Source organism: Lepidochelys kempii, chromosome 5 (genome assembly GCF_965140285.1).
Source record: "Lepidochelys kempii isolate rLepKem1 chromosome 5, rLepKem1.hap1, whole genome shotgun sequence".
NCBI classification, from domain to species: Eukaryota; Metazoa; Chordata; order Testudines; family Cheloniidae; genus Lepidochelys; species Lepidochelys kempii.
The window spans coordinates 71,591,912-71,616,783 of record NC_136384.1 but is presented as its reverse complement, the minus strand read 5'-3'; the positions used below and the strand labels follow the sequence as shown (position 1 = coordinate 71,616,783).

Below are 24,872 nucleotides of genomic sequence, written 5' to 3'. Positions count from 1 at the left end.
CCCCTCCCCTTCCAGGGATTGGCGTAAGCTTGGTCTGGCCCCACCCACTCAGGTTGAGAGGGTGGCTCTTTACCCTCTGTTTCGGAGGGAAGCCACCCTGGCTCCCTACAGTGGTCAACCTATGGAACCGGTGTATCCAGAACCACATCACAATTTCTATGATGTACCTCCCAGGTGCTCAGAACTTGCTGGAGGACAGCATGAGTAGGCATTTCACCACTGATCACAAGTGGGAGTTACACAATTCAGTGCTGATAAACATCTTCCTTCGGTGGGGAATGCCCTCTTGCGACCTGAAATATAGTGTCTATTTCTGGGTGCCACACTTCAGGAAAGATGTGAATAAACTGGGGAGAGTCCACAGGAGAGCAACAAAAATGATAAAAGGTTTAGAAAACCTGACCTATGAGGAAAGGTTACAAAAATCTGAGCATGTTTAGTCTTGAGAAAAGAAGACTGAGGGAGGATCTGATAACAGTCTTCAAATATGTTAAGGTCTGTTATAAAGAGGATGGTGATCAATTGTTCTCCATGTTCACTGAAGGTAGGACAAGTAGTACTGGGCTTAATGTGCAGCAAGGGAGATTTAGGTTAGATATTAGGAAAAACTTTCTAAGTATAAGGACAGTTGAGTAGCACTGGAATAGGTTACCAAGGGAGAGTGTGGAATTTCCATCACTGGAGGTTTTTAAGAACAGGTTAGACAATCAGTTCTCAAATGTACTTGGTCCTACCTCAGTGCAAGGAGCTGGATTAGCTGACCTCTTGAGGTCCTATCCAGCTGTACCTTTCTATGATTCTATGAACAAGAAGTTCAACATATTGTTCCAGAGAAGCACAGGTCAGGACTCAAGGGGCAATGCCCTCCCACTGTCCTGGACAGACTGCTTCAGGTATTCCTTCCCTCCCATCCCACTAATACCCCAGGTTCTGTGGAAGATTTGTCACAACAAAGCACAAGTCATTCTCATCTCACCCTATTGGCCCAGACAGTTCAAATTGCAGACCGCCTACAAATGTCAGTCTGTCAACCCGTGAGCATTGAGTCCTTCGCAGACCTTCTAACTCAGGAGAATGGCAGGATTAGACTTCCTAGCCCAGACACTCTTCACCTCTTGGCTTGGTATTTGGATGGGCATCAGACCTAGAACATTCCTGTTGGGATGCTGTTCTAACTATTTTTAATTATAGCAGGAAAGATTCTACCAGAAAATGTTATCTAGCCAGGTGGAGCCATTTCTCTACTTGAGTGCACCAGAACCAGTTATCATCAGGGCTTGCAGGTATTCCTGCTGTTTTAGACTATCTCCTCACTCTCAAGACATTGGGTCTGTCTATTCTCTTATTGTGGGTCCATCTAGCAAAGTCAGTGCATTCCATCTTCCAGTAGGTGGCTATTTAATTTGTACTCGTTCAGTAACAACTAGATTTCTGAAGGGTCTGACTAGGAAGTAGTGAAGCCAGCACCACAGTGGGATCTCAATCTCCTACTTTCAACACTTACTGGACCACCTTTTGAGCCGTGTGCTTTATGTCCCACCTGTCTATGAAGGTCACCTTCCCGGTTGACATTAGGTCGGTCAGAAGGGTGGACGAGCTGGGGGCCCTCATGGCTAAACTCTATATGCTACATTTCATAAAGAGAACGTATCCCTTTGCCTCCACCTGAAATTCATCCCAAAGGTAATTTACAAATTCCCACATAAACCAGTTGCTTCACTTAATGGTGTTCTTCCTGAAACCTCATGCCTCAAGCGAGAAAAGGATACTTCACTCTCCCAATGTCAGACGAGCATTGGTGTTCGACCTGCAAAGAATGAAACCAATTACAAAATCACCTAGATTATTTGTTGCGATAGGGGAGTGAGCACGGAGACAAGTGATATCTGCTCAGAGACTCCATAAGTGGATTTCTGGCTGTAGCCTCCTTTACTATCAGTTGATGCATTTCACTCCCCTGGACAGGATGAGGCCCATTTCACTAGAACACAGGCAACCTGAGTAGCATTTCTTCGAGACGTGCCTATGTTGGACATATGTAAGGGGCAACCTGGAGTTCCATGCAACTTTTAAGATGCATTGCACTTTGGTCCAAGCCCCTTCTGCTGAAGCAGCCTTTGGAATTGCAGTTTTACAGACATCGATACAATCTGCATCCTCGCACCCCTCTCCTATTTGAGTACTGCTTGCCAGTCACCCAGGTGTGGAATACACATAGGGACCAGCACTCAAAGAAGAAATGAAGGCTACTTACCTGTAACTGAAAGTTCTTCAAGATGTGTGGTCCCTATCTGCTTTCCACTACCCTTCCTCCTTCCCTTCTGCTTCAAGTCATGACTGGATTAATGGTAGAAAAAGAATTGGAGAGGTAGACGGTCCTCCGCTCCCCTACACCCTAGGTGCTGACCACAAGGAGATCCAGGGTGGAGGCCTAAACTAAGACAGACGCTACTTGCAAGATTTTCTGGTCTCAGGTGCATGATACACATGCATGCCCACATGTAGAATATCGATAGGGATCACACATCTTTGAAGTACTTCCAGTTACAGGTAAATAATCTCCATTTACCACACAGTAGTATCTGAGCTATTGCAGTTATTTCCCTGGACTCAGAAAAAGCATTAACTACAGTGTGCTAGCTTTGAATGGTGACCTTTTTATCTCACATACTTCTAATGGCATGGGCAGGCTAATACATCTACCCACAAAACTAATCAAGCCAAACACCACTAACTCCCTATAACTTAATGCTCCAACCTGCTCCCTTTCACCAATGCCTTTCACCATTCTTACTATGTGTCACCTTTTTTATTTTGACCTTAAATATTTTGATCTCTTGCTGCACCTTTCAAAGAGGAAATGTTCGTAGTATTATTTATTCTTTTAATAAGGTTGTGGTTTTCGTATTCAGACTAAGTCAGGAAGAGTCTTTGGTTTTTCTAACTCCTTTATTCTCCCATTCCCTTCCCCCATTCTTTCACAATCCAAGTGATGTTGTAGCATCATCCCTATTAATCTGTACTAGAAAATAGAAACTAAGCTGCATGGATGAATGTGGACTTCTTCAAATAGATTATACTCTCAGTTCTCTCTTTAATTACTTATAAAATGGAGCATACTTAGAATCCCTAAATACTGTCTTATATTTTGTTTTTACAAATGGCTTCAAATGTAAATTGTACCTGTTCCATATTTCACTATTTAGGGCCTGAGTCTGCTTAATCCTTATGCTTGTGTGACCACAGTAAAGGGCAGGCAGAATCACAGTCTTTGCCCTCAGAGAAATGCAAGGACTGCTCTCTCCTTACTTCCGTTGGGGAGACAGAGGACCGGGGGAGGAGAAAGGGCCTTGGCTCCATCTCCCATAATCAGCCGGCAGCAAAGTCACATGGAAAATAGTAAACTGTAACCCAGAAAGGGTTAGGTGCTTAGCCTTTGCACATCCAGGAGCTCTGGGAGGCAGAATTCCTTTCACTGCTACCTCTGTGGTGGCTTTTCTCTGCATTGATCCTTACTGTGGGGTGTGCTTACAAGGCACAAATGAGCCCTCACTAAATTTTAAACATTACTTCTCGTTATTATAACCCTGAAAAGAGCTATTATTTCATACCAGGATGCTATAAAAGCTGTTCCTTCCAAACACGAAACCTAGTGTTTCCTTATGAGTAGTTTTATAGATGTCAATCAATCTCTAGCAGTGTGAAGAATTTTAAATTGAAATCTTGCATTGTCTTCGAAGTACAAGAGCCCTACCCGGAACTGATTTACAAAGTGGTGTGTGTACTCTGTCTCAGGAGTTGAGAACAATTTTGAAGATAAGCTTTGTAGGAGGTGACTAAAATTCAGTGGTGCAAGTAGAAATCATTTCTTGCCGGTACTGCACTCATGGAAGGAGCACAAGGGAGGGCACCTGACCTCCCCACGTGACCCTCCATGTGACCCTGCCCCCATTCTGGGGCCCCCACACTTTCCACATCCCCTCTGACACCCCCCTTACCTGTCTAAAATTTTACAACTGCATTTGTTAAAATGATGCTTTGGGCCCCTGGTGCCACCTGTGCTTCCAGGTGTCATTGAGGATCCAGCAGCACCCCAAATTGAAAACTTCTTAAATGAAAGAAGGATAGGAAGGACAATCACTCCTCTTTCCCTTAACACACTATCAGTGCTTCCCTTATGTCCAAACTAAGCTTCTGCCAGCTTGCCTTTATCTAAGTATTGCTCTCCGCCAGGCACTAGGAAAGCAAAGATGCTGCGCCATCTGGGTTTGATGGAAAAGAGGCATAGAACTGTGTGTGCCGTGTACATCTTGATAGAACTACAGCCCAAATTGTTTTGTTATTTTCCTCAGCATGACATACAGGAGGGGCAATCAAAATCAGCCTGGCAGAACATGCATGACAGATAAGCAATTGATCAAAATCACATTCTCTGATCTCTTGGGGCCAAACCCTGTTCCGATTGAGATCAAAAGGAGTTTTGCGTTGAGTTCAATGGGAACAAGCTTTGACATTTGGAGAGGAAAGAATAAAACCACACAAACAAGGGCTATGATGCTTATGCCACAGGTATCAAAGGCTGCTGATTCATGTGAGAAAGTCAGCAGACATCTGATCTTTGTCCATTGCAAGGGAGAAATCAGCAATCAATGAGGCTAGGACAGTCTCTGTACCATATCCAACTCATAAGTCCATCTGCAAAGGATCAAGGAAATAGGAAGGCTCCAAATTACCTTAAAGTCCTCAGTCCCTTGGTTAGAATGCTCCCATTAGTATATGTTCATAGTCCAGAGGCCGGAGCAGGAAAGAGGCAAAAAATTATGTGTTTCCAGGCCAGGGCCTTTTAGCTTCTGCCAAGTGCCAAGTAAAGGGAAATCTGTTCTTACTGTGAACGATGGTGTTTGAAGTCACATGAGCAAGTTACATGTCCATCACCCCCACCCATATTCTAGTTAGAACATTCACCAAAAAGTCCATTAAGTGTAGACAGGCGTTTTCCGGGGTCCATTATGAGCTAAGTGTTTCTTAATGGGCCATTCAACTTGACTTGTTCCTTCATGTGCTGGCTTAATACCTTGTGGGTATTACCACAGGAGCAAACATGTAGTAAACATAGCTAATATAACTTCAGATACCAAGATGAATATACATGCATAGAAATAGCATAATCATAAGTACCAGCTATTTCACCTACATGACTATTCCCAAAAGAGATTCTGAAAAATCACACCATGTACCTAAGACCCTATGTGCCAACACCATGCCCCACTAGAGTTTTGTTATCTATTATGGAACAACAGAGATGGAGCTAGACACATGACTCTATTTAGCCTAAAAGGGCAAGGTTAATTTTTAGCTGTTCAGTTGTGACTGCACCTTTAGTCAGTGAGGGCATACTGACTGGCACACATTCAGGTTAATGGGCTTCAGTGTTCCTTTGCAGTTACCAGGTTTATAAACATTAAAAAGTTATGTGCTAAGGTGGTTTAAAGCATAACACAAGTTTTTAGGTTTGCAAATCTGTGAAACTCTGCCTCTCTGAGATTTTATTATTATTATTCTTTATTATTTTGCGGGTCATAATGTGGGAGGGAAACCTCTCTGCCATCTGCTCATGAGGTTATGTATGTGGCTTGTAGCGCTCTTCTGAACACCAGTTGGAAGGAATTTTTTTTTCAGTAAGTGTGGACTGATTCTTTTCTCTTAGAAGGCATGTAATTTTTTCAGGTTCACACTGATTAACACAGAAAACAATTGGGGCTGTTAAACTTTCTTCAGCTATATTTTCCAGTACAATGCTGAAATGGGTATTTGGATATACAAACATCAACATGCTTAACTACTCACTTTCCCCCAGAATATGTAGTATTTCAATCTGTTTATATGGAATATGGGAGTTGGGTAAGGAGCCATTTCAGCATATGTATGACTTGTTAGAAGACAAATTTTAAGTAGAACTGTATCCTAAACTGCTTTATGGTATTGTACCAAAACATTGCATTTCAATTGGAGATTCAACTTCTTTTATAGGAACAGAACAGACGGCTGAAACTCTTACCACAAAAGTGGTCCATAGACATGCAGCTAGTCCCATAGTCTTCAATTAGATTGATCAAATGATTAAGGGTTTACAGGATTTGGTTCCAAGTTTGCAAATTGTTCTAGATGAAACTGACAATGCCTGAGCTGTCAGATCAGAAGGAGCGTCATTTGAATAAAGGTAGGCAGATATGTGATAAATCTTAGTTCCGTTGCTAAGATGAGAAACACAGTTTCAGCAAAATTCTTGGCAGATTCCTGAGGCAGCTTGTTTAAGGACATCAGTGTCCGGCATTATAATCTTCACTTATAGTTCTCTCACCCACAAAGCTGGAAAACGAGGCATTTGTTTTCTTTGTTTTGCTGCTCCAGTCCCAGTTAGCAAAATGCATGTTAGGCTAGTTTGGCTGCAAAGAAGAATTCTATGTACACTGTAGACAACACCTGATTCCCATCAGGCTGCAGAACTGGGCTGACATCAGAATCCAAACCTCCTCTGGTCAGTGCAAGCAGAGGCATTCCTCTAATGATTTGGACTTGATGTGATGCAGTATGAATGCCATGGATAATTCAGACCAATGGGGAGAAACAGAATCAAAAACACTGTTTAAACACCTTCCATCCCCCCCACCCCACCCCTCCCCTCTTGAAGACTCCTGACCAGTTTAACAGCACAATACATATGTTAACAAACTTAAACAAAGCCTTTGATTAAGTTTGTTAGCATATGCATTGTGCTGTTAAAGCCATATAAAGAATGAATGCCCTCCCTACCTGTGTTCTTCTCCTTTAAGGAGCAGAGTGCACCCCCCCCCCCGTAGGGAGGGGGCTAGCCCAAAGTCTTTCTGGTACCCCGTACCCGCTAAAAATCTCTTGCCGGTACTGCGTACTGGAGAGTACCACCCTACTTGCACTACTGCTAAAACTGTCATTGAGGTGGAAAGAGAGAGCATGAGTTGAAGGGAATGTTATTTTATAAAGCCTGTGTACAGAGAACAGACAGAAGTCTCACCCAGATTATTTTTAGTACAATGCTAATACCATGCCTCAGGTTAAAAATAATAAAGTTTACAGGGTGTACCAGAGGTCCAGCAATTTCTTAACTAGTTGCAAATATCTTGCATTGTAATAGTACAATATCTAAATGCTATCAATTTTTTAAAAAATCTTGGAATAATTTTACTGAGCTCTGGCATCTGTATACTTCACTCTGTTAGATATTTACTCAGTATTAAAAATATTGTTTTCCTTGGTAGTTCCCAGAAGAAATAAGGCACCAGAAACGTGAATATAATATTGCACAGTGTGGAAGCCAAAAAGGCAGTGTGACCAAAATAAACAAATCTTGATGGTGGTAACAAACCTTCAGGATATATTTGGTTAAATAGTTCTTCCTGTAATGATTTTGAAATGTGGAAATTTATATACAGTGTAACATTTTTATACTACTTTGATCTTAACTGTTTTAGCCTAGCGTGTTATGTGTGAATAAATCTGAGTTTACAGTCTCTCTGCTTCTCAAAGCATAAATCCATGAACCTATTTCCTTGGATCCTGGAAGGGGGGGCATAGAAGGAGGGAGTGCTGCATTTTCCTCCCATTTTGTGGAAGCCTCTTCATAGATTCCAGCCCTACAGATTTGGGGTGGATGGAACCAAAATAGGGAAGGCACCTGACAGATTATTGTGAGTAAATTGTTGCAAAGTGTCCTCTATACATATGCTCCTAGTCTCTGGCTGATCCCCTGTGATCCACAAGTATGAGGAGGGGGAGGGTTTGGAATCCACAGCCTGTGGTTCCTCAAACAGAAAAATAGCAAACAAACTCTGTGAGTGCAGCTCAGAGTGCCCAGTTCCCTAAATGGCTTACTCCCCCACAGATCAACATTGGGTCCTAAATTCCTGGGGGCGGGGATTGTGTCAGTTTACATGTTGAGTGCATTGTCAGCACCAATAAATAACTAATACACTAAAAATCTAGCTAATCCACACTCCACTAAAACTAAACTACAACTGACAAAATAAATGAAGAAAAGACAAAGTTTCATGAGTATTATTTTGACTGTTTATTGTGTTTGCCTATTTACTTTTCATTTCACAAGTTCATTAATTGATAGCTGTTCTCCGGTCAGAAGTGTAAATTAGCAAAGTTCTATTGTAATAATGAATGTTATACAGGTAAATCATCCAAGCATCAAACAATGTTAAGTTATCAATTTGAGAGAGTTTCCTTTAAAAAGATCCATCCATTGTGCTGTATTATTATTTCAGTGGCCTCTTTTCACACAGTTATTACATCAGAGATTACCAACTCTTTTGTAGTATGGACTACATCTTAATAAAGACACCTCCCCTCCTATTCATAGTTGGGCAGACCATCTCCTGTTTGCAGCTGCATAATATCCGTATGGGAACTGCAGCAATTGCTTATGTGGAAAGGTAATATTAAGGAAGTATTTAATATATTTTTAGCTTTCTTTTAATGCAGTGCAGCTAGATATAAAGTTAAGGAACTAGTATTTTTTGACCAGTTTCTCCTCAGGGATTGCTAACACATGCTTCATGGACCAGAGTCTGGGAACCAATAAGCTAGCGACTTCCGCCTTCTCTGTATGTATATTTATATCTCCTTACTATATGTTCCATTCTGTGCATCCGATGAAGTGGGTTGTAGCCCACAAAAGCTTATGCTCTAATAAATTTGTTAGTCTCTAAGGTGCCACAAGTACTCCTATTCTTCTAGCAATTGTATGTTTTTGTATTTCACAATACCGCAGTAAATGCAATAGGATTGTGTAAAGTTCTGCAAAGTAGCCAAAATATGTAGGAGAGCCATTAAAAGTTGATTCGGGGTTTTGTTTTTTTCCCAGGATCCAAAAACATAAATCACGTTACTGCAAATATGGAAAATGGGGAAAAAGAAGGAACCACTAAAATTATTGCACCTTCCCCAGTAAAAAGGTAAGTGTAGTGAGACCAAAACAGGTTTAATCTTGGCTTACTGATGAAGAGCTCCCATAAAGTGTTGGATAGAAAAAGAAGTATATTAAATATTAGTAGATTTTTAAGACCAGGAAGGATCTTCATGGTGTCCTCGTCTGACCTTCTGCCTAACACATGCCATAGAATTTCACCCAGTAATTCCTGTATCAACGTCTTATCTTCTGGCTGCACTAGAGTGTATGGTTTAGAAAGACATGCAGTCTTGATTTAAACAAAAAACCCACCAGATTATGGCATGAAAGACACTGCCTGGGTTGGGGTTGGGGTGAAGGTCCACTGCCCCAGTGGGAGCTTCAGAAGGCAGGATCAAAGTATCCAAGAATGCAGAGGAAGAATGGAGTCTGAGAAATCCTCTGAAAGGGTGCAGCATGTGTTCCTACTCTCCGCCATTGTTCAGGGCCAGCTCTTCTTTCTGGTGTGAGGCAGGGGAAAAGGTGAGCATGACCCCATCCCACCCAAGCTGCCCACCTTGGGAAATCTGGCACTGCTGTCAGTCCTTGCAGCCACCACCCACTCTGCTGTGCTGCAGACACTGGTAAGGCCAGGCATAATATTGACCAAAGTTTAAGAATCTTTTGAACCAGATCATGAGCTGATGTAAATCAGCAACACTCCATTGAATATAATGATCCATTCTCTTTAATTTTCAAAACTGAAATATACTTCTCCAGTTAATAGATATACTTAAGAGGGAAAGAAAACCTGAACCTGAAAACCTGAACATGACAAAATTGAAAGTCTAAAAAATTCTGCCGCAGATTCCCATTGATGTATGTTTTTAAACGGTGTTAATCATTTTAAATGAAAAGAACTGGTTAAAACAACTTCAGAGTATATCTGCTATTCCTTGCAGGCTGCATATCTTATGTATTGTAGGCACGTGTCTGTATAGAGACTTGTTCCACTGTTAGAGAAGATATTAAGAGAGAAGTTTCTCTAGTGTGAGAGTTAAATAACAAAATTCCTAAAGTGCCTTGATTTTTCTTTGTATCTGTATCAGCATTTGAGAAATATTTTCCACCTCTACTAAACATGGGGACCAGACAGCATACTTCCTCTGTGAGGCATTTGCAATTTGGTACTCCATCCCACTTCATTCTAGTGGTACACTCTAAAAATGCTTACAAGGCATCTTTTATCAACTCTTCTGAGCTGAGTCTTCATAGCTTAGCATCTCATTCACTGCTGAAATAGATAGCTGGTCACCTGTGCATAAATGATATAAATTCAAGATAAACCAGAAAAAAAACAGTAATCTCTCATGAAATTCCAGTGCTAACCTTTTCAGAGATACTGAATGAGCTCAATCCCTTTTGCAACTGCATTCCTAAAGATAATGCCAGTATCTGAAGAGGTGCCATGCTCTAGCACTCTAGCTGTAAAATGTATGTCTGCTCTGAATGAGAAATGGTTTAGAATTCTAATACTGTTAATTCAGCACCTGGGATTATTCCTCTTTCTCTTTTTTAAAACTGTGTTGGACATACATTTAAAATAGTGTCACCATTCTAATGATCACCTCATTGGGTAATTGTAATGCAATGGGGGGAAAAATGGGCAGGGGAGGGTCCCTCAATACAGGACAGAACCTATTTATCGGGTTCATTTGCACCAACTGCAGTGAGTTGGGGTTGGGAATAGATTCTCTGCATACATCTGAATTGACAGCCAAATGGGTGCAATATTAAGAAAAATATGATTCACCTTCTGAAGTGACCTCATTTAATTTCTGTCTTTTTCTGCTTCCTTGTTGGTAGCTTTTCAATTTTTACACTATATGAGAATTAAATGATTAACTCAATGACCTGGAGTAACAGAAGGCTGAGGTTAAAAGTAGATTAACAAATTAAGTATCCAAGTTTTCTTAATAAAGCTGAGTCTATCAGGGAGGTGAGAAACTTTACCTTTACAGTGAAGAATGCTGGCTTGTGTCTCTCTAAACCTCTCTAGAAGCCTCTGTTGATGGTTTGTACTTTGGAAGTGTCTGTAGCATTTATATTTGCAATATGATGCTGTGACAGTTATGAGGAGCTTGATTATCCAGTGGTACGCTGGACTGGGAGTCTGAGTTAGTATTCCCAGCTGCAAAAACTGTAGGTGCTGTGGGGAAGGCATGATCAGCCAATGTAGAGAGAGAGAGAGCATTCTCCAACCAGAAACCAGTTCTTGGAGTGACACTGATAGCCTGTCCAGGGAGTCTTGGCCATTTTTCCTTGGCTGGAGTAGAAAATGTACAAACCAGCAATGGAAAAAGAAACTGAAAGAAAGAAGAGATATTACAGATGATCTTGCAAAGATTCAGGTGTTTTAGAACAGTAGTTCTCAACCAGGGGTACACAGAGGTCTTCCAGGGGGCACATCAACTCATCTAGATATTTGCCTAGTTTTACAACAGGCTATACAAAATGCACTAGCAAAGTCAGTACAAACTACAATTTCATACAGACAATGACTTGTTTATACTGCTCTGTAAACTATACACTGAAATGTAAGTACAATATTTATATTCCAATGGATTTATTTTATAATTATAGAGTAAAAATGAGAAAATAAGCAATTTTTCAGTAGTAGTGTGCTGTGACATTTTTGTATTTTTATGTCTAATTTTGTAAGCAAGTACTTTTTAAGTGAGGTGAAACTTGGAGTATGCAAGACAAATCAGACTTCTGAAAGGGGTACAGTAGTCTGGAAAGTTTGAGAGCCACTGTTTTAGAACATATTGATGGCTTCTCCTCCATAGGTAGTGTAAGAGTTCAGTCAGATGCTCACTACTAACTACTTGTGAGTCCACTGTCCTATCCCGGGCTACCTTGGAACATTTTTTTCCAGAGTTAGTCAGAAATGATATTGCAGAGCTAATTTGCTGGTGCTCTTTCCAACTTCCATAGCTGATGTTTCTGTGAGGAGTTCTTCAGGATGGAGGGCCAATGATTTTATGCCTGAGAACTGGGTTTTCTCAGGTCTTGTCTACACTACGGGGGGAGATCAATCTAAGTTCCGCAACTTCAGCTAGGTGAATAACATAGCTGAGATCGACGTACTTAGATCTACTTACACCGCGTCCACATTACGCTATGTCAATGGGAGATGCTCTCCCGTCTACTCCCCTTGCACTTTTCATTCAGGTGGAGTACAGGAGTTGACGGGAAAGCGATCTGTGGTCGATTTAGTGGGTCTTCACCAGACCTGCTAAATTGACCACCGATGCATCGATCACCGTGCATTGATCCCCTGGTAAGTGTAGACAGGCCCTCAGACAAGCCACAAGCCCTCAGTCTCTAGAATAAGCATTAATGAAGTCATAGGCAAAATAAAGTGTTTTTAAATCATCATTGTCATGGTTTTTATTTTTATATGTATTTTTCCTTAGCTTTAAAAAGGCAAAAAGTGAAAATAGTCCAGAAACCCAAAGAAGTAAAATAAGTGCACCATGGGAGGAAAATGGCCCCCAGAGGTAAGGTAAACATCATGCAATAGCAAAGATTTTGCTTGGTTGATGGTGCAAGAGTGGTTGATGTAATATATTTATGAGTAGCAAGGTCTGAGTGACAATATATCATGCATTCCAGGAGCCAGACCTGTATGTATAGCATGTTACCTGGTATTTCTGCATAAGTCCCTGGGTTCCATTTGTACATTCTGGATGCCATCATGGCTTGTTCTGATCAGTGCCCTTTCAGGGAAAGAACGAAACAATTGATAAGTATTCTGTTGCTAGAAGCGTAAAGTGCATGTATTTATTTTTCAGTAATGTAAATCAGAGTACAAAAGTAATATCCTGGTAGCAAATTACACTTTTGCAGAAGAAATAAGCATTATGCTTAATCTAGTTGAAACATTTAGTATATTATTACATTCATGGTAAATTGACATTAAAAATGATTTTGTGACCTTTGAGAGAGGAAATGTTATGCAATTGCGATGTTGCTGCTTTTGTGTTAAAATGACCCCTTTGGGAAGATGCAAGTTTGATATTTTAGCAGCCAAATGATTATCTTGAAATTATATAGCTCCTTCCATCCCAAAGCACTTGGTTGCATAGGCTGGTTTTCATGGTGTCTAATAAAGAATTTCCACCATTGAAATGCAGTCACCTCTGGAATGAAGTACCAACTCTTAAACTGAGCACAGTAATGCTCTAAAATAACCATTTATGGCAGGGAGTTAAGAAAAATAATGTAACTGAAACACCAGAGGGTATTTAGGAAGGCAGAATGTAACACCCAAACCGGATTTTGGGCAGAATACATGGTGTTACTATCATTTTTTTTGTGAAAAATACCAAGTGATCTTCAATGCACCATTTAGGACCTTAGTTAAACATATCTCATCCAAAAAGATTGTGGAGCTACTTAGTGTAAGAGCAATAAACCACTCTGTCATAATGAAATATATACTCACTGGGATTTTGGAAGCACTTGTTTTGCCTTCTACCTGACATTGTGGCCAGAGTATACACATGCTGTCATATATATGACCTTTTCCTTAAATATTTTCACACCAAGGGTATTTGTGGGGAATTATCAAATTGTAAATTAATTAACTTGTGCTGTGATCCAGTCAGAACATCAGACTTGTCTGTCCTTCCTAGGCCCCTGTGCGAAAGTAGTCTTAGCCCTCAAAGTCAGTAAACTCAAGCACTTCCAGCTTGGCATGCTCCACATTGCTGTGCCTCCATTCCAACAAGTAGCAAGGCATGGGTCCAGCTCAGGACCCGTTCATGACCTGTTCCAGCTGTTGGCATTAATGCAACTCTTATTTCTGGAATAGCTGGCCAGTGCAGGGCATGAAATGTGGTGGAGAGCATTTTGGCAGTGGCTTGTCACCCTGAGAAGGCAACAGTGTGTCTTGCTGAGATCAGCAGACTGTATGCGGATATGGCGCAATAGGCACAGCTGATTCAGGATTTAGTTGCTGTGAATCCCCCATCATGACTGATGTATCAAAGACCACAAGCACTGAATGGTGGGACTACATCATCATGCAGACCTGGGATGACCAACATTGGGTCTTCCCTACACATGAGTAAGGCTACCTATGTGGAGCTGTGTGAGGAACTTGTGCTGACCCTTCAGTGCCAGGACACGCAGATGAAGAGGCCATATGAGTTCAGAAGCAAGTTGATGGTATTCCTGGTTAGATGCCAGACTTGCTGTTGGAGTCTCTTGCCTTGCAGTGTGCACTCTTCAAGTTTTTGATACTTTTCCTGTGCTATTCCCATTTGATGAATCCCCACCTCTGCCAGTCTCTTGGCGATGTTCTCACAGATATGTTGATTTTGGTGTGAGCCTCTGACCAGCCAGCAACACAATGGGATGAGGATTTCCTGGATGGCCTCTCTGTTCTAGTGCTCTCTGAGTGCTGTGCAGAAATGGAGCAAGTCTCATGGAATGTGGGGCATAAATGTCAGTCTGGTGTATATAAACTGTAAGGTGACATCTGGCGGGCATGGAGGAAGGGAATAGGTAGAAGGGCAGGAAAATACAACCCTGGAGAAATTGTGGAAAGGCATTGGAGGACTTTCAGCACTTGAGTTATGTAACCTGGGTACGGGCTGCAGCCACACTGGAAAGTGAGCATGTTCCAGCCCAAGTTAAAGTAGAGCTCAGCTATATAGACCTATACCTCTAGCCAGGTAAGCAAGCTGTGTTCAAAGCATCTCTAGACTCAGGTAATAGGTTTTTCTGTGTGGATGGTAGTGTGGAGAGCTAAAACCTGAGTGAAAGCTTTGGTTAATTGCAATTAAGAAAATATCTTGAGAGGTTCATGTTGTTTGGTTCTATAGCATATTTGTTTTTAATATTTATAGATGCAATTGCTGACATTTTTATTTCAATGCACAAAGTCTCTGGAACCCTTTTTAGTTTATTCTTTAGGGCATCTATGCTACGGTCTCATAACTCCCATTTGCATTAATTGGATGGTTTATGTTAATTAAAGTTATGTGTACATTGGGGGAGGGGGCTAAGGTCCCTACATATGTAAATTATAGTATGGATTAGTCTCCTGTTTTCACTAGCATTATAAATAAAATGTGTATCTGAAAGTTTAGCTCTCAGCTACAACAGTTCTTTATTACAAAATCTTCCTATGCCAGAAATAATGGATGAGTCTGTTCTTCTTTGTGGCTGCCCTAAACTACTGAATCAGTGGCAGTGCTTTGTAATGTCCAATTACCACACCCTGAAGGGTTCTGTATAATTGTCCCTTGTTTTCAAGATTCAGTGTAATATATTTATTTCTGAAAAACAATAACATCCTCAATCTCAACTTGACCAAATCTTGTTATCTACACTCCATTCAGTAGAGAAATGTACTAATTCTTAACATGGCCATTACAGCTATTTTTAAAAATCTAAGTATGTGCCTGCACAGTATTTCTGTACAATGATGCTGGCATATCTAAATCTTCTGATATTTTTGAGGTCAATTGTTTACTCCTGCTGTTTAACTCTAGTGGACTGTATAATTCTTCCAATGACCGCAATAAATCACCAAAGTTTCCTTACTCTCGACGACGGAACCCATCAGGTGGCAGTGAAAATGAATCTGGGCAACAAGTTAGAAGAAGGTAAGAATGTGGAGAGTTATATTAGTTTCTTCTTACAACACAAGTCTTCTTTTGCAGTTCTCCTTGCTTTGGGCTCAGTAAAGGCTGCTTAATCCAGAGCTGTGTCAGAGAAGAGAAGTTGCACCAATAATCAATGAGTGAACAAAAATTCCAGAATTACTGCTCTCTATGTGGAAGGAAGAAAGTGTGGCCTCTGTGACCCAGGAAAATCCTAAGTCCAGTGGGAGAGGTGGGAGGCTGGAAGGCCTTGACTTAGCCCCTTTGCCTGCTGTGGTTGCTGGTGCCAGCTGGTTTGGGGATTTGAATGATCTGCCCCATGTGCTTATCCCAGTTGCTGCTGCTCGCTACGTGGAGCAGAGTGAGGAGGCCGCTTGTTTGGCAATGTGATTTTATAAAGAATATCAGTACTGCACTATTGTTTCAAACAAAAAGGCTAAACTGGTGAAGCCATTAAGGAAACGCTCCTCAATATGGCCTTTGGTGACTCTCAGAACACTGGACAATATGTCTGCAAAAACAGAGCTGTGAACTATTTGGTATGTTCCTTTAATTATACAAACATTTGAGTAACTTAGTCAAATACAATAAAACAATATGGGGTGAGATTCTGTGCTGTGTGAGTTACAGACAAAGCCCCGAACTTGCAATCCAGGAAGAACAGGGGCTACTGTAATCCAACAGCCCTTTGCAGCTGCAATCCTGGGGTGCGCCGAGTGCTGGAGAGACTCCCAGCATACTTTCAATAGGTCTCCGGGGTTATCTTAGTTATGTCAGCCACAGCACTTCCGGGAATCTCCAGAGTGCAGTGTGCTGCAGCCCTACCCCGAACACCCTGAGCACTGTCCTCAGTATGCCTCTGATATCAGGGCTTGCAAGGGAGTCCTCAGAGACCAGCCCTGAAGGTGAGGGAATGCTCTCCCAGGTGGATTATAGGGTTTTTAGGGACATTTATGCTACTGCAGCCCTTTTATTCTTCATGAATGGGTGAGCAGTGGTGAGGATCTCACCAGGTAAATCTGCCTGATAACCTCATACTAGACCAGGCGTGGGCAAACTTTTTGGCCTGAGGGCCACATCGGCATTCTGAAAACGTATGGAGGGCTGGTGCAGTGTATTAAATTGCTCCCCATAGGAATGTGCTACTTGCAGAGCATCAGGACTGGCAGTAAATAGTACACCGTAAGTAGCACATTCCTACAGGGAGCAATTTAATACACTACACTTGGGTCGGGAAGGCTGTGCCTCCCCAAACAGCCTGGCCCCCACCCGCTCCCACTTCCCACCCCCTGACTGCCCCCCTCAGAACTCCCGCCCCATCCAACCCTCCCTGCTCCTTGTCTCCTGACCGCCCCATCCCAGGCCCCCCCGCCCCTAACCACCCCCCGGGACCCCACCTACTCCCTGTCCCCTGACTGCCCCAACCCCTGTCCACATCCCCGCCCCCTGACAGGCCCCACGGGACTCCCCTGCCTATCCAGCTGCCCCATTCTCTGTCCTCTAACTGCCCCCAGAACCTCCTGCCCCTTATCCAACCCCCCCACTCCCCACCCCCTTATCATGCTGCTCAGAGCACCAGGACTGGCAGCTGTAAGTAGTACACCATAAGTAGCACATTCCTACGGGGAGCAATTTAATACACTACAGCTGGCGGATCTCACAGCCACGCTGCCTGGCAGGAACTCGCAGCCCTGCCGCCCAGAGCTCTGGCTAACCTCCCCAGCCGGGAGCTCAAGGGCCAGACAGGACGGTCCCACAGGCCGGACGTGGCCTGCGGGCTGCAGTTTGTCCACCTCTGTACTGGACCCTGTGGGCCAGATCCTCAGCTGGTATAAACCAGCATAGCTCTATTGAAGTCACTGGATTATGTTGATTTCCACCTGCTGGGTATCTGGCGCTTGTAAGTCTTACTTGGAATGTATTTTATTTTCCTGAGACCATTATTCTGATACAGTTCAATTTTAGCCATCAGAATGCTCACTGGGGTCAGTTTTAAAAAAGGAAATTTAGATGTGCAATGTATAACACTGTATGTCATGAAAAGTATAACACTTGTGTGCCATGCAATAAGAGGTCTTTCTGAGATGTGTAGCATGTATTACCTGGGACAGGCATCTGCAATATCTACAATATTGTTAGGTGGTCATGCCAATAACACATTTTCTCTTAGGCCACAGCATTATAGAAATGTTTTTCAAAGTCTTATCTCATACATGAGATTGTGGACACTGTCAGATGTTAACCCAATTATATCCTGCTGAGTCTTGAATTTCATTAGTGCTCTTTGTTTTTTCATCTGCCTTTTAACAGAATAATTGTGCTGTTTGTGTGCTGTTTACTAGCCTTAGTAGAAAAAAGTCAGACTTTACTACACTGAATGCACTCTATTGGCTAACTTGCTGAGCTCAACCTTGCTCCCACTGAAGTCAATGCGAGAGCTTTGTCATTGACTGTAGAGGGAACTATAGCCATCCATCTATGCATAGTTAAAGATGACCTGCAAAGTTCAAGGTGAACAAAATAAAAAGTGTGTCAATATTTTGCTTTATACTAATGTATAAAGAAGACCTAAAAGTTTTTGTTATTTTCTAAATACTTAAAAATTCAGGACTTGTCTGCTTTGAAAGACTCTCTGATGACTGGAGAACTAGTAAAACTGACATCACAATAATTGAGAGAGGAAAGGATCTTTTGTCAGTTGCTTATAACCTTCAGACTTGATCCTCAGCAGATGTAGATCAGCTTAGCTTCACTGATTCACACGAGGATCTGGCCTCAATTGGCCTGGTTAACTTCAGTGACTTTTGGAAAAGGAACCTCCTTGTTGAAGATTGAACACCATATTTCCTCCTTAGGTAAGATGCGAGAACTCAGAATATACATTTCTGGTTCCCCTAGAAGGTCCTCCAAATAAACTGGGGAGAACCAAACTTGACATTCCTCATATTTTTATTGTAAAAAAACAAAGAGAGAAAAAAATCAGCCCTTAATCCCTTCTTTATACATCATACAGAAGCAAAAGTGGGCACAAGATCAATGAAAAATCTTTTTCGGGCCACTTTTAAAGAACACTGTTAAACTCAGTAGAATCACAACCTGATCAGACTGTTTTTTCCTTCTGTTTATTTGCAAAGTCCACTTAAGTCATTCTAAGTTTTTTAAAGTCGTTCAGTACTCTTTAGAAAATGAATTTCAGATCTCACAAATAACTCACCAGTGTTCCATGTGCATATGGTAGTTTTTAAAATGGTATAAGAATACTTTGATCCTTCAAGCGCTTTACAAGCATCAACTATTTTCTTTCTGAAGGCTTTGTTGGAGAAGGTGAGTGCCTATTAATATTAGACTTCAAGTGGCCGGTAATGTTTCATTCAAAGCTTCCTTAATTATCTTTATGTCATAGGAAAGCCCAGAACAGTGGTGAAGATTCAGATCTAAAGCAAAGGAGAAGGTAAATATTATTTGACAAGGAGAGGTTGGAAAGAGAATATTGGAGACTTCTGTATTTATGTCTCAATAGGGATGAATTACATTCTAATACAAACAACAAAATGGTAGCATACAGAATGTTGTTTAATTACAATACTTTAATAACCTACAATAGCACAAAGTTGTCTATTTTGTACTTATCCATCTGTCTAAATTGCTACATTTAGAGCTTTGCATTAGTTTTTTTACTGGGTCATTTAAAAATGTGTTGAATCCCACCCATGTAAAACTGTATAAGTACCCTTTGTCCGCTGAAAAGCTTCATAGTACGACCTCAGTTACTGCTTCTAGACTCACCATGGCAAAACTCACTAGAAGTTACCCTACCGTACTATACCGCCTGGTGAAAGTTTACTAAGGGCTTGTCTACACTTGAAAGTTATTTTGGATCAACTTGAGGTTTTCAGGATAAATTGCATTGCCTCTACATACACGTTTTTGTTTAGAATTATCTGGTGTCTCAACCTACTGTAATTAACTTCCTTTGGAAGCGAGTTTACCAACATTCAGGATGAGTTTTCTCACAAGAAGTTAGCTGTGAACACATCCCTATTTCAATTCAACTGTTTCATCTCCCACTGCAATCCCACATTACTTTGCTGCACACCTGGGTCAGCCTGTCTGTTTACCTGTGTGCCCTCTACTCTTCTGGGGTCATCCAGACTGGCTGTCACCTCACTGTTTAAATGCTGGTGTGAGCCAGATGCACCCCTGTGTGATCCAGCTCATGGTAAATTCACACACCAATGGCTATTAGCCAAAATGGTCAGGGATGCAACCCCATGCTCAGGGTGTCCCTCAACTTCTTACTGCCAGAAGCTGGGACTGGGTGAGAGGGAATGGATCACTCGATAACTGCCATTCTGTTCATTCCTTCTGAAGCATCTGTCACTGGCCACTGTTGAAAGACAGGATACTGGGCTAGATGGACAATTGGTCTGACCCAGTCTGGCCATACTTTCATTCTTAAAAATGTCATGAAATTGGTTGAAAATTTCCAAAGATCTTTTTCAGAGAGCAGCATGAAATCCTTACACAAAGATATAACAGTCTAGCCTCATAATAGGAACACAACACATCACTGACCCTGTGTCCTTGACCAGTTGCATCATTCAATAAAGGTAATTTCTCTGGCTGTTCATAACATCCAGAAAATCTCTCCACCTCTTCTTCCCACCCATTGGTGAGGGCTCTCTTGCTTGCTGTCTCAGAGGTTGTACAAAATGCAGCAAGCTCAGGGTATAGTTAAACAGCTCCTTTCTCCTGTCCAAGTGGCCAGTGAAAGGCTTGATAAGGTGCTAATTGGGAGAGTCCTGAAGCAGTGGTTCAAAGAGAGAAGCCGCTCCAAGACAAGCTCATGCAAAAGTGACTGCTCGGTTTCCTTCTCATGTACCCATATTGCCTGCATCATCATGACACCTGACAGCCTGTTCATATACTGACTGTCAGCAGTGTTTCCTCCATGCTGCTTCATACCAGTTTGAAAATCGTGCAACTCTCAAAAAGCCAGGGGAATGATGGGGTGAAAGGAGAGGAATAATCAGAAATTTTTGGTTTGTCCCCAAGTCCCAGAATTATAGTGGGTTCTGGTAGGTGTGCCAAAACGTGCAGGGAGAAGAAGCTCAGAATGCCTAGAGCCTAGCAGGAGAACATTCAATAGTTTCATTAATGATTTGGGTAATGGAGTAAAGAATATGCTTATAAAATTTGCTGATGATACCAAACTGCGAGGGGTTCCAAGCACTTTGGAGGACAGGACTAGAATTCAAAAGGACCTTAACAAATCAGAGAGTTTGTCTGAAATCAACAATATGAAATTCAATAAAGACTAGTGCAAAGTAGGGAGTCTTAGGGAGGAAAAATGAAATGCACAGCTACAAAATTGGGAATAACTGGCTAGGTGCTAGGACTGCTGAAAAAGGCTAATACCATTCTGAGATGTATTAAAAGGCATGTTGTATATAAGATATGGGAGGTAATTGTTCCACTCTGCTTATCAGTGGTGAGGCCTCTGCTGGAGTAGTGTGTCCAGTTCTGGGTGCCACACTTTAGGAAAGATGTGGAGAAATTGGAGAGAGTATACGGGAGAGCAAGAAAACTTATAAAAGGTTTAGAAAACCTGACCTATGAGGAAAGATTTAAAAAACTGGACATGTTTAGTCTTGAGAAAAGAAGACCAGGGTGGGAGGGGGACCTGACAACACTCTTCAAATATATTAAGGGCTGCTATAAAGAGTGAAGTGATCAATTTTCCATGTCCACTGATGGTAGGACAAGAAGTAAATCGGCTTGATTTGCAGTAAGGGAAATGTAGGATAGCTATCCTTCTAACTGTAAAGGTAATTAAGCTCTGGAATAGGTTACCAAGGGAGGTTGTGGAATCCCCATCAGACAGACACCTATCAGGGATTGTCTAGGTTTACTTGGTCCTGCCTCAGCCCAGGGGACTGGACTAGCTGACCTCTTGGGGTCCCCTCCAGCCCTACATTTCTATGTTTCTGTGACTACACAGTGGGATGTCCATCCTGAAGGCTGTGCAGTTATTTTGAAGAAATGCAGTACTGTGTGGACTCAGTGGTCCAAAACGTAAGTAGCTAAAGCCTAGAAAATACAGCAGTGTGGATATCTGCTTTCAAAACAATTGTTTCTGATCATTAACACGGAAAAACATACTCTGAAATCACTTTCAAGTATAGACAAAGTTTTACATTCTCTCTGCATCTCTACTGTTTCCTACTTCTTGTTGGATATTGTTCATAGACTTGTACAGAACTTTACAGTATTATGGACATTCTAATAATAGGAAACAAATGAACACAAGCTCTTTATTTTATAAAGTATTAATTACAAAATGTTACATAGTTAATATTGAGAGTGAACTAATGGATGATTCTTGTTCTTAGTTCCTGATTTACTGTTCCACTCCCTAGGTCACGATCTCGTTGTAATACAAGCAGTGGTAGTGAGTCAGAAAATTCTAATCGGGAGCATTGGAAGAAGAGAAACAGGTAAACTTTAATTACTGCAGGCACTGAAGTGCAAAACACAAATAGATTGTTAATATTTCTGTAACAGTTGTGTTTTTCTGCTGATCTTTTTATAGACTATATTAACTTGCTCTAGTTTTACACAATCTCACTGAGACATAATGTGGCAACTTAAAGCTCAAATTTGCATATAAGTAATTTAATTAGAGAAGCACATATACATATGTGTATGCAATCAATTCTAGCCCCCATACTGGTCATTTGGGAAGAATTCATTGTTAATGCACCCCATGCAATCAATTACATGAAGAAGTTTACAACAGATTTGCATTTTTAATGTATCGTGATCAAAAAATGAACTGTTCCAATGACTATGGATGCGATATAATCTCTGGCAGTGCAGTGTATGACATTCACATATACTTGTGAATTGTCAGCATCTCAAAATATGACTAAAATTGAAGGGAAACAACCCACTCTACCATTCAAAGAACAAAGTCTATTTGTAAAAGAAAAGAGCGTGTCAAGAGGATATCATTACTCCAGAACATTGTTAGCATTGTCTCTGCAGAAGGGAATGGAATCATGGTCTTAGATCTGAATGACCCCATTTCCATTTCTTCTTACTTCAATCTCTTCTAAAAGAAAACTTAGTTCAACTTTCCCATCACTATCTTGAACCCAAATATTTGTTGGCTCCAGTCAAATCCAATTCCTTACTTACTGTGCATTGATTACTTGGTTGTGGCTGGTGTGTTCAGAGTAGAAAGGGATCTTTTAAGGTGTTGGGCGTCAAATATTTTTATCCAATTTTTTTTAAAGTACAGCCTAGAGAAACAAGAAATGGTAGGCTGAATTTTAATATCTGCTTCTTTTAATGCCATTTCAAGGATGTAACCTCCACTATTTTAATTACATGGGTTGCCTGCCACACCTGAGGGGATACCGTGATTGAAGACAGGCAGAATAATCACTGTTATTAACTATGACTATTTTATTATTAAAGAAAGGAAAAGAAAGAAAAAGAAAATAAAGACAAAACAAACCAGAACATAAACAAGCAGTAAGCAATGGTTACTTCAGACACAATCTCTTTTGTATGGTTCTGTGGAGAGCTCTTAACAGAGATATTATACATTAGAGAGTGGGTCCATCCTGCTGGGGACACTCTTCTCTAGGTAAGATAAGACCAAAGTATATTATTCCCCAAATCAGTAGTAAGTCCTGTTTTAGTGTACCATAGATAACTAACACAGTTTATACATGAACAAAGGAATTTTGTTTCAGGCTTGGTGAATCTAGTTTGGTGTATCATGGATAACATAAACAGTTTATAAATAGGCAGAGGTAAGTAAGCTTAACTAGGGGAAGTGTAGTCTAGTGGATAGAGCACTAGCTATAGACTCATGAGACCTCGTTTCTGTTCCCAGCTCTACCATGAGCCTGCTGGGTGGCCTAGGGCATGTCACTTCCCCTGTCTGTGCCCTCAGTTTCCTCATCTCTTCAATAGGGTGGCTAATGATACTGACCTGCTTTGTAAAGTGCTTTGAGATCTACTATTGAAAAGTGTAAGGGCTAGGTTGTTAGTAGTATTAACTAAGACCTATGAAAATGAAGAAAATATTTAACTCAGATTCTTAAGAAGTCATTCAAGAGTTATTCAGTTGAAATAATTATATTTCTTGTAAACTCACTGATTCATTTGCAGGCATGTTCTTGAAAAGCAAATTCATGAGTAAAACCCACTGGTTCTCTCTGTTTGCCAAAGTTAGCTTATGTCTTCTCTCTATGGATATGAGGGAAGAATTGGTAGGGGAAGTAGAAGTAGGTGGCAACGTAGGCAGCAGTGACCATGAGATGGTTGAGTTCAGGATCCTCACAAAAGGAAGAAAAGAGAGTAGCAAAATATGGACCCTGGGCTTCAGAAAAGCAGACTTAGACTCCCTTAGGGAACTGATGGGCAGGATCCCCTGGGAAGCTAATATGAGGCGGCAAGGAGTTCAGGAGAGCTGGCTGTATTTTAAAGAAGCCTTATTGAGGGCGCAGAACAAACAATCCCGAAGTGCAGAAAGAATAGCAAATATGGCAGGCGACCAGCTTGGCTTAACAGTGAAATCTTCGGTGAGCTTAAACTCAAAAAAGAAGCTTACAAGAAGTGGAAATTTGGACAGATGACTAGGGAGGAGTATAAAAATATTGCTGGAGCATGCAGGGGTGTAATCAGGAAGGCCAAGGCACAACTGGAGTTCCAGCTAGCAAGGGATGTGAAGGGTAACAAGAAGGGATTCTACAGGTATGTTAGCAACAAGAAGGTGGTCAGGGAAAGTGTGGGATCCTTACTGAATGGGGGAGGCAACATAGTGACAGATGATGTGGAAAAAGTTGAAGTACTCAATACTTTTTCGCGTCGGTCTTCACAGACAAGGTCAGCTCCCAGACTGCTGCACTGGGGAACACAGTATGGGGAGTAGGTGAGCAGCCCTCAGTGGTAAAAGAACAGGTTAAGGACTATTTAGAAAAGCTGGACGTGCACAAGTCCATGGGTCCAGATCTAATACATCCGAGGGTGCTGAGGGAGTTGGCTGATGTAATTGCAGAGCCATTGGCCATTATCTTTGAAAATTTGTGGTGATCAGGGGAGGTCCCAGATGATTGGAAAAAGGCAAATATAGTGCCCATATTAAAAAAGGGAAGAAAGAGAACCCGGGGAACTACAGACTTGTTCACTTCAGCCTCACTTCAGTCCCCGGCAAAATCATGGAGCAGATCCTCAAAGAATCCATTTTG

General features: G+C 41.4%; 1 protein-coding gene across 4 annotated transcripts in view; it reads left to right on the top strand.

Annotated features, from left to right (window-relative positions):
- Positions 1-24,872, top strand: part of EPB41L4A (erythrocyte membrane protein band 4.1 like 4A) — a 222,772-nt gene that overhangs the window by 163,273 nt on the left and 34,627 nt on the right. For all 4 annotated transcript variants that reach the window (XM_073344691.1, XM_073344692.2, XM_073344693.1 and 1 more), the window contains 5 exons: positions 8,909-8,999; positions 12,412-12,495; positions 15,499-15,612; positions 19,013-19,060; positions 22,029-22,106. In XM_073344691.1, coding sequence (XP_073200792.1) covers positions 8,909-8,999; positions 12,412-12,495; positions 15,499-15,612; positions 19,013-19,060; positions 22,029-22,106 — 415 coding nt within the window. The remainder of the gene's footprint in view (positions 1-8,908; positions 9,000-12,411; positions 12,496-15,498; positions 15,613-19,012; positions 19,061-22,028; positions 22,107-24,872) is intronic.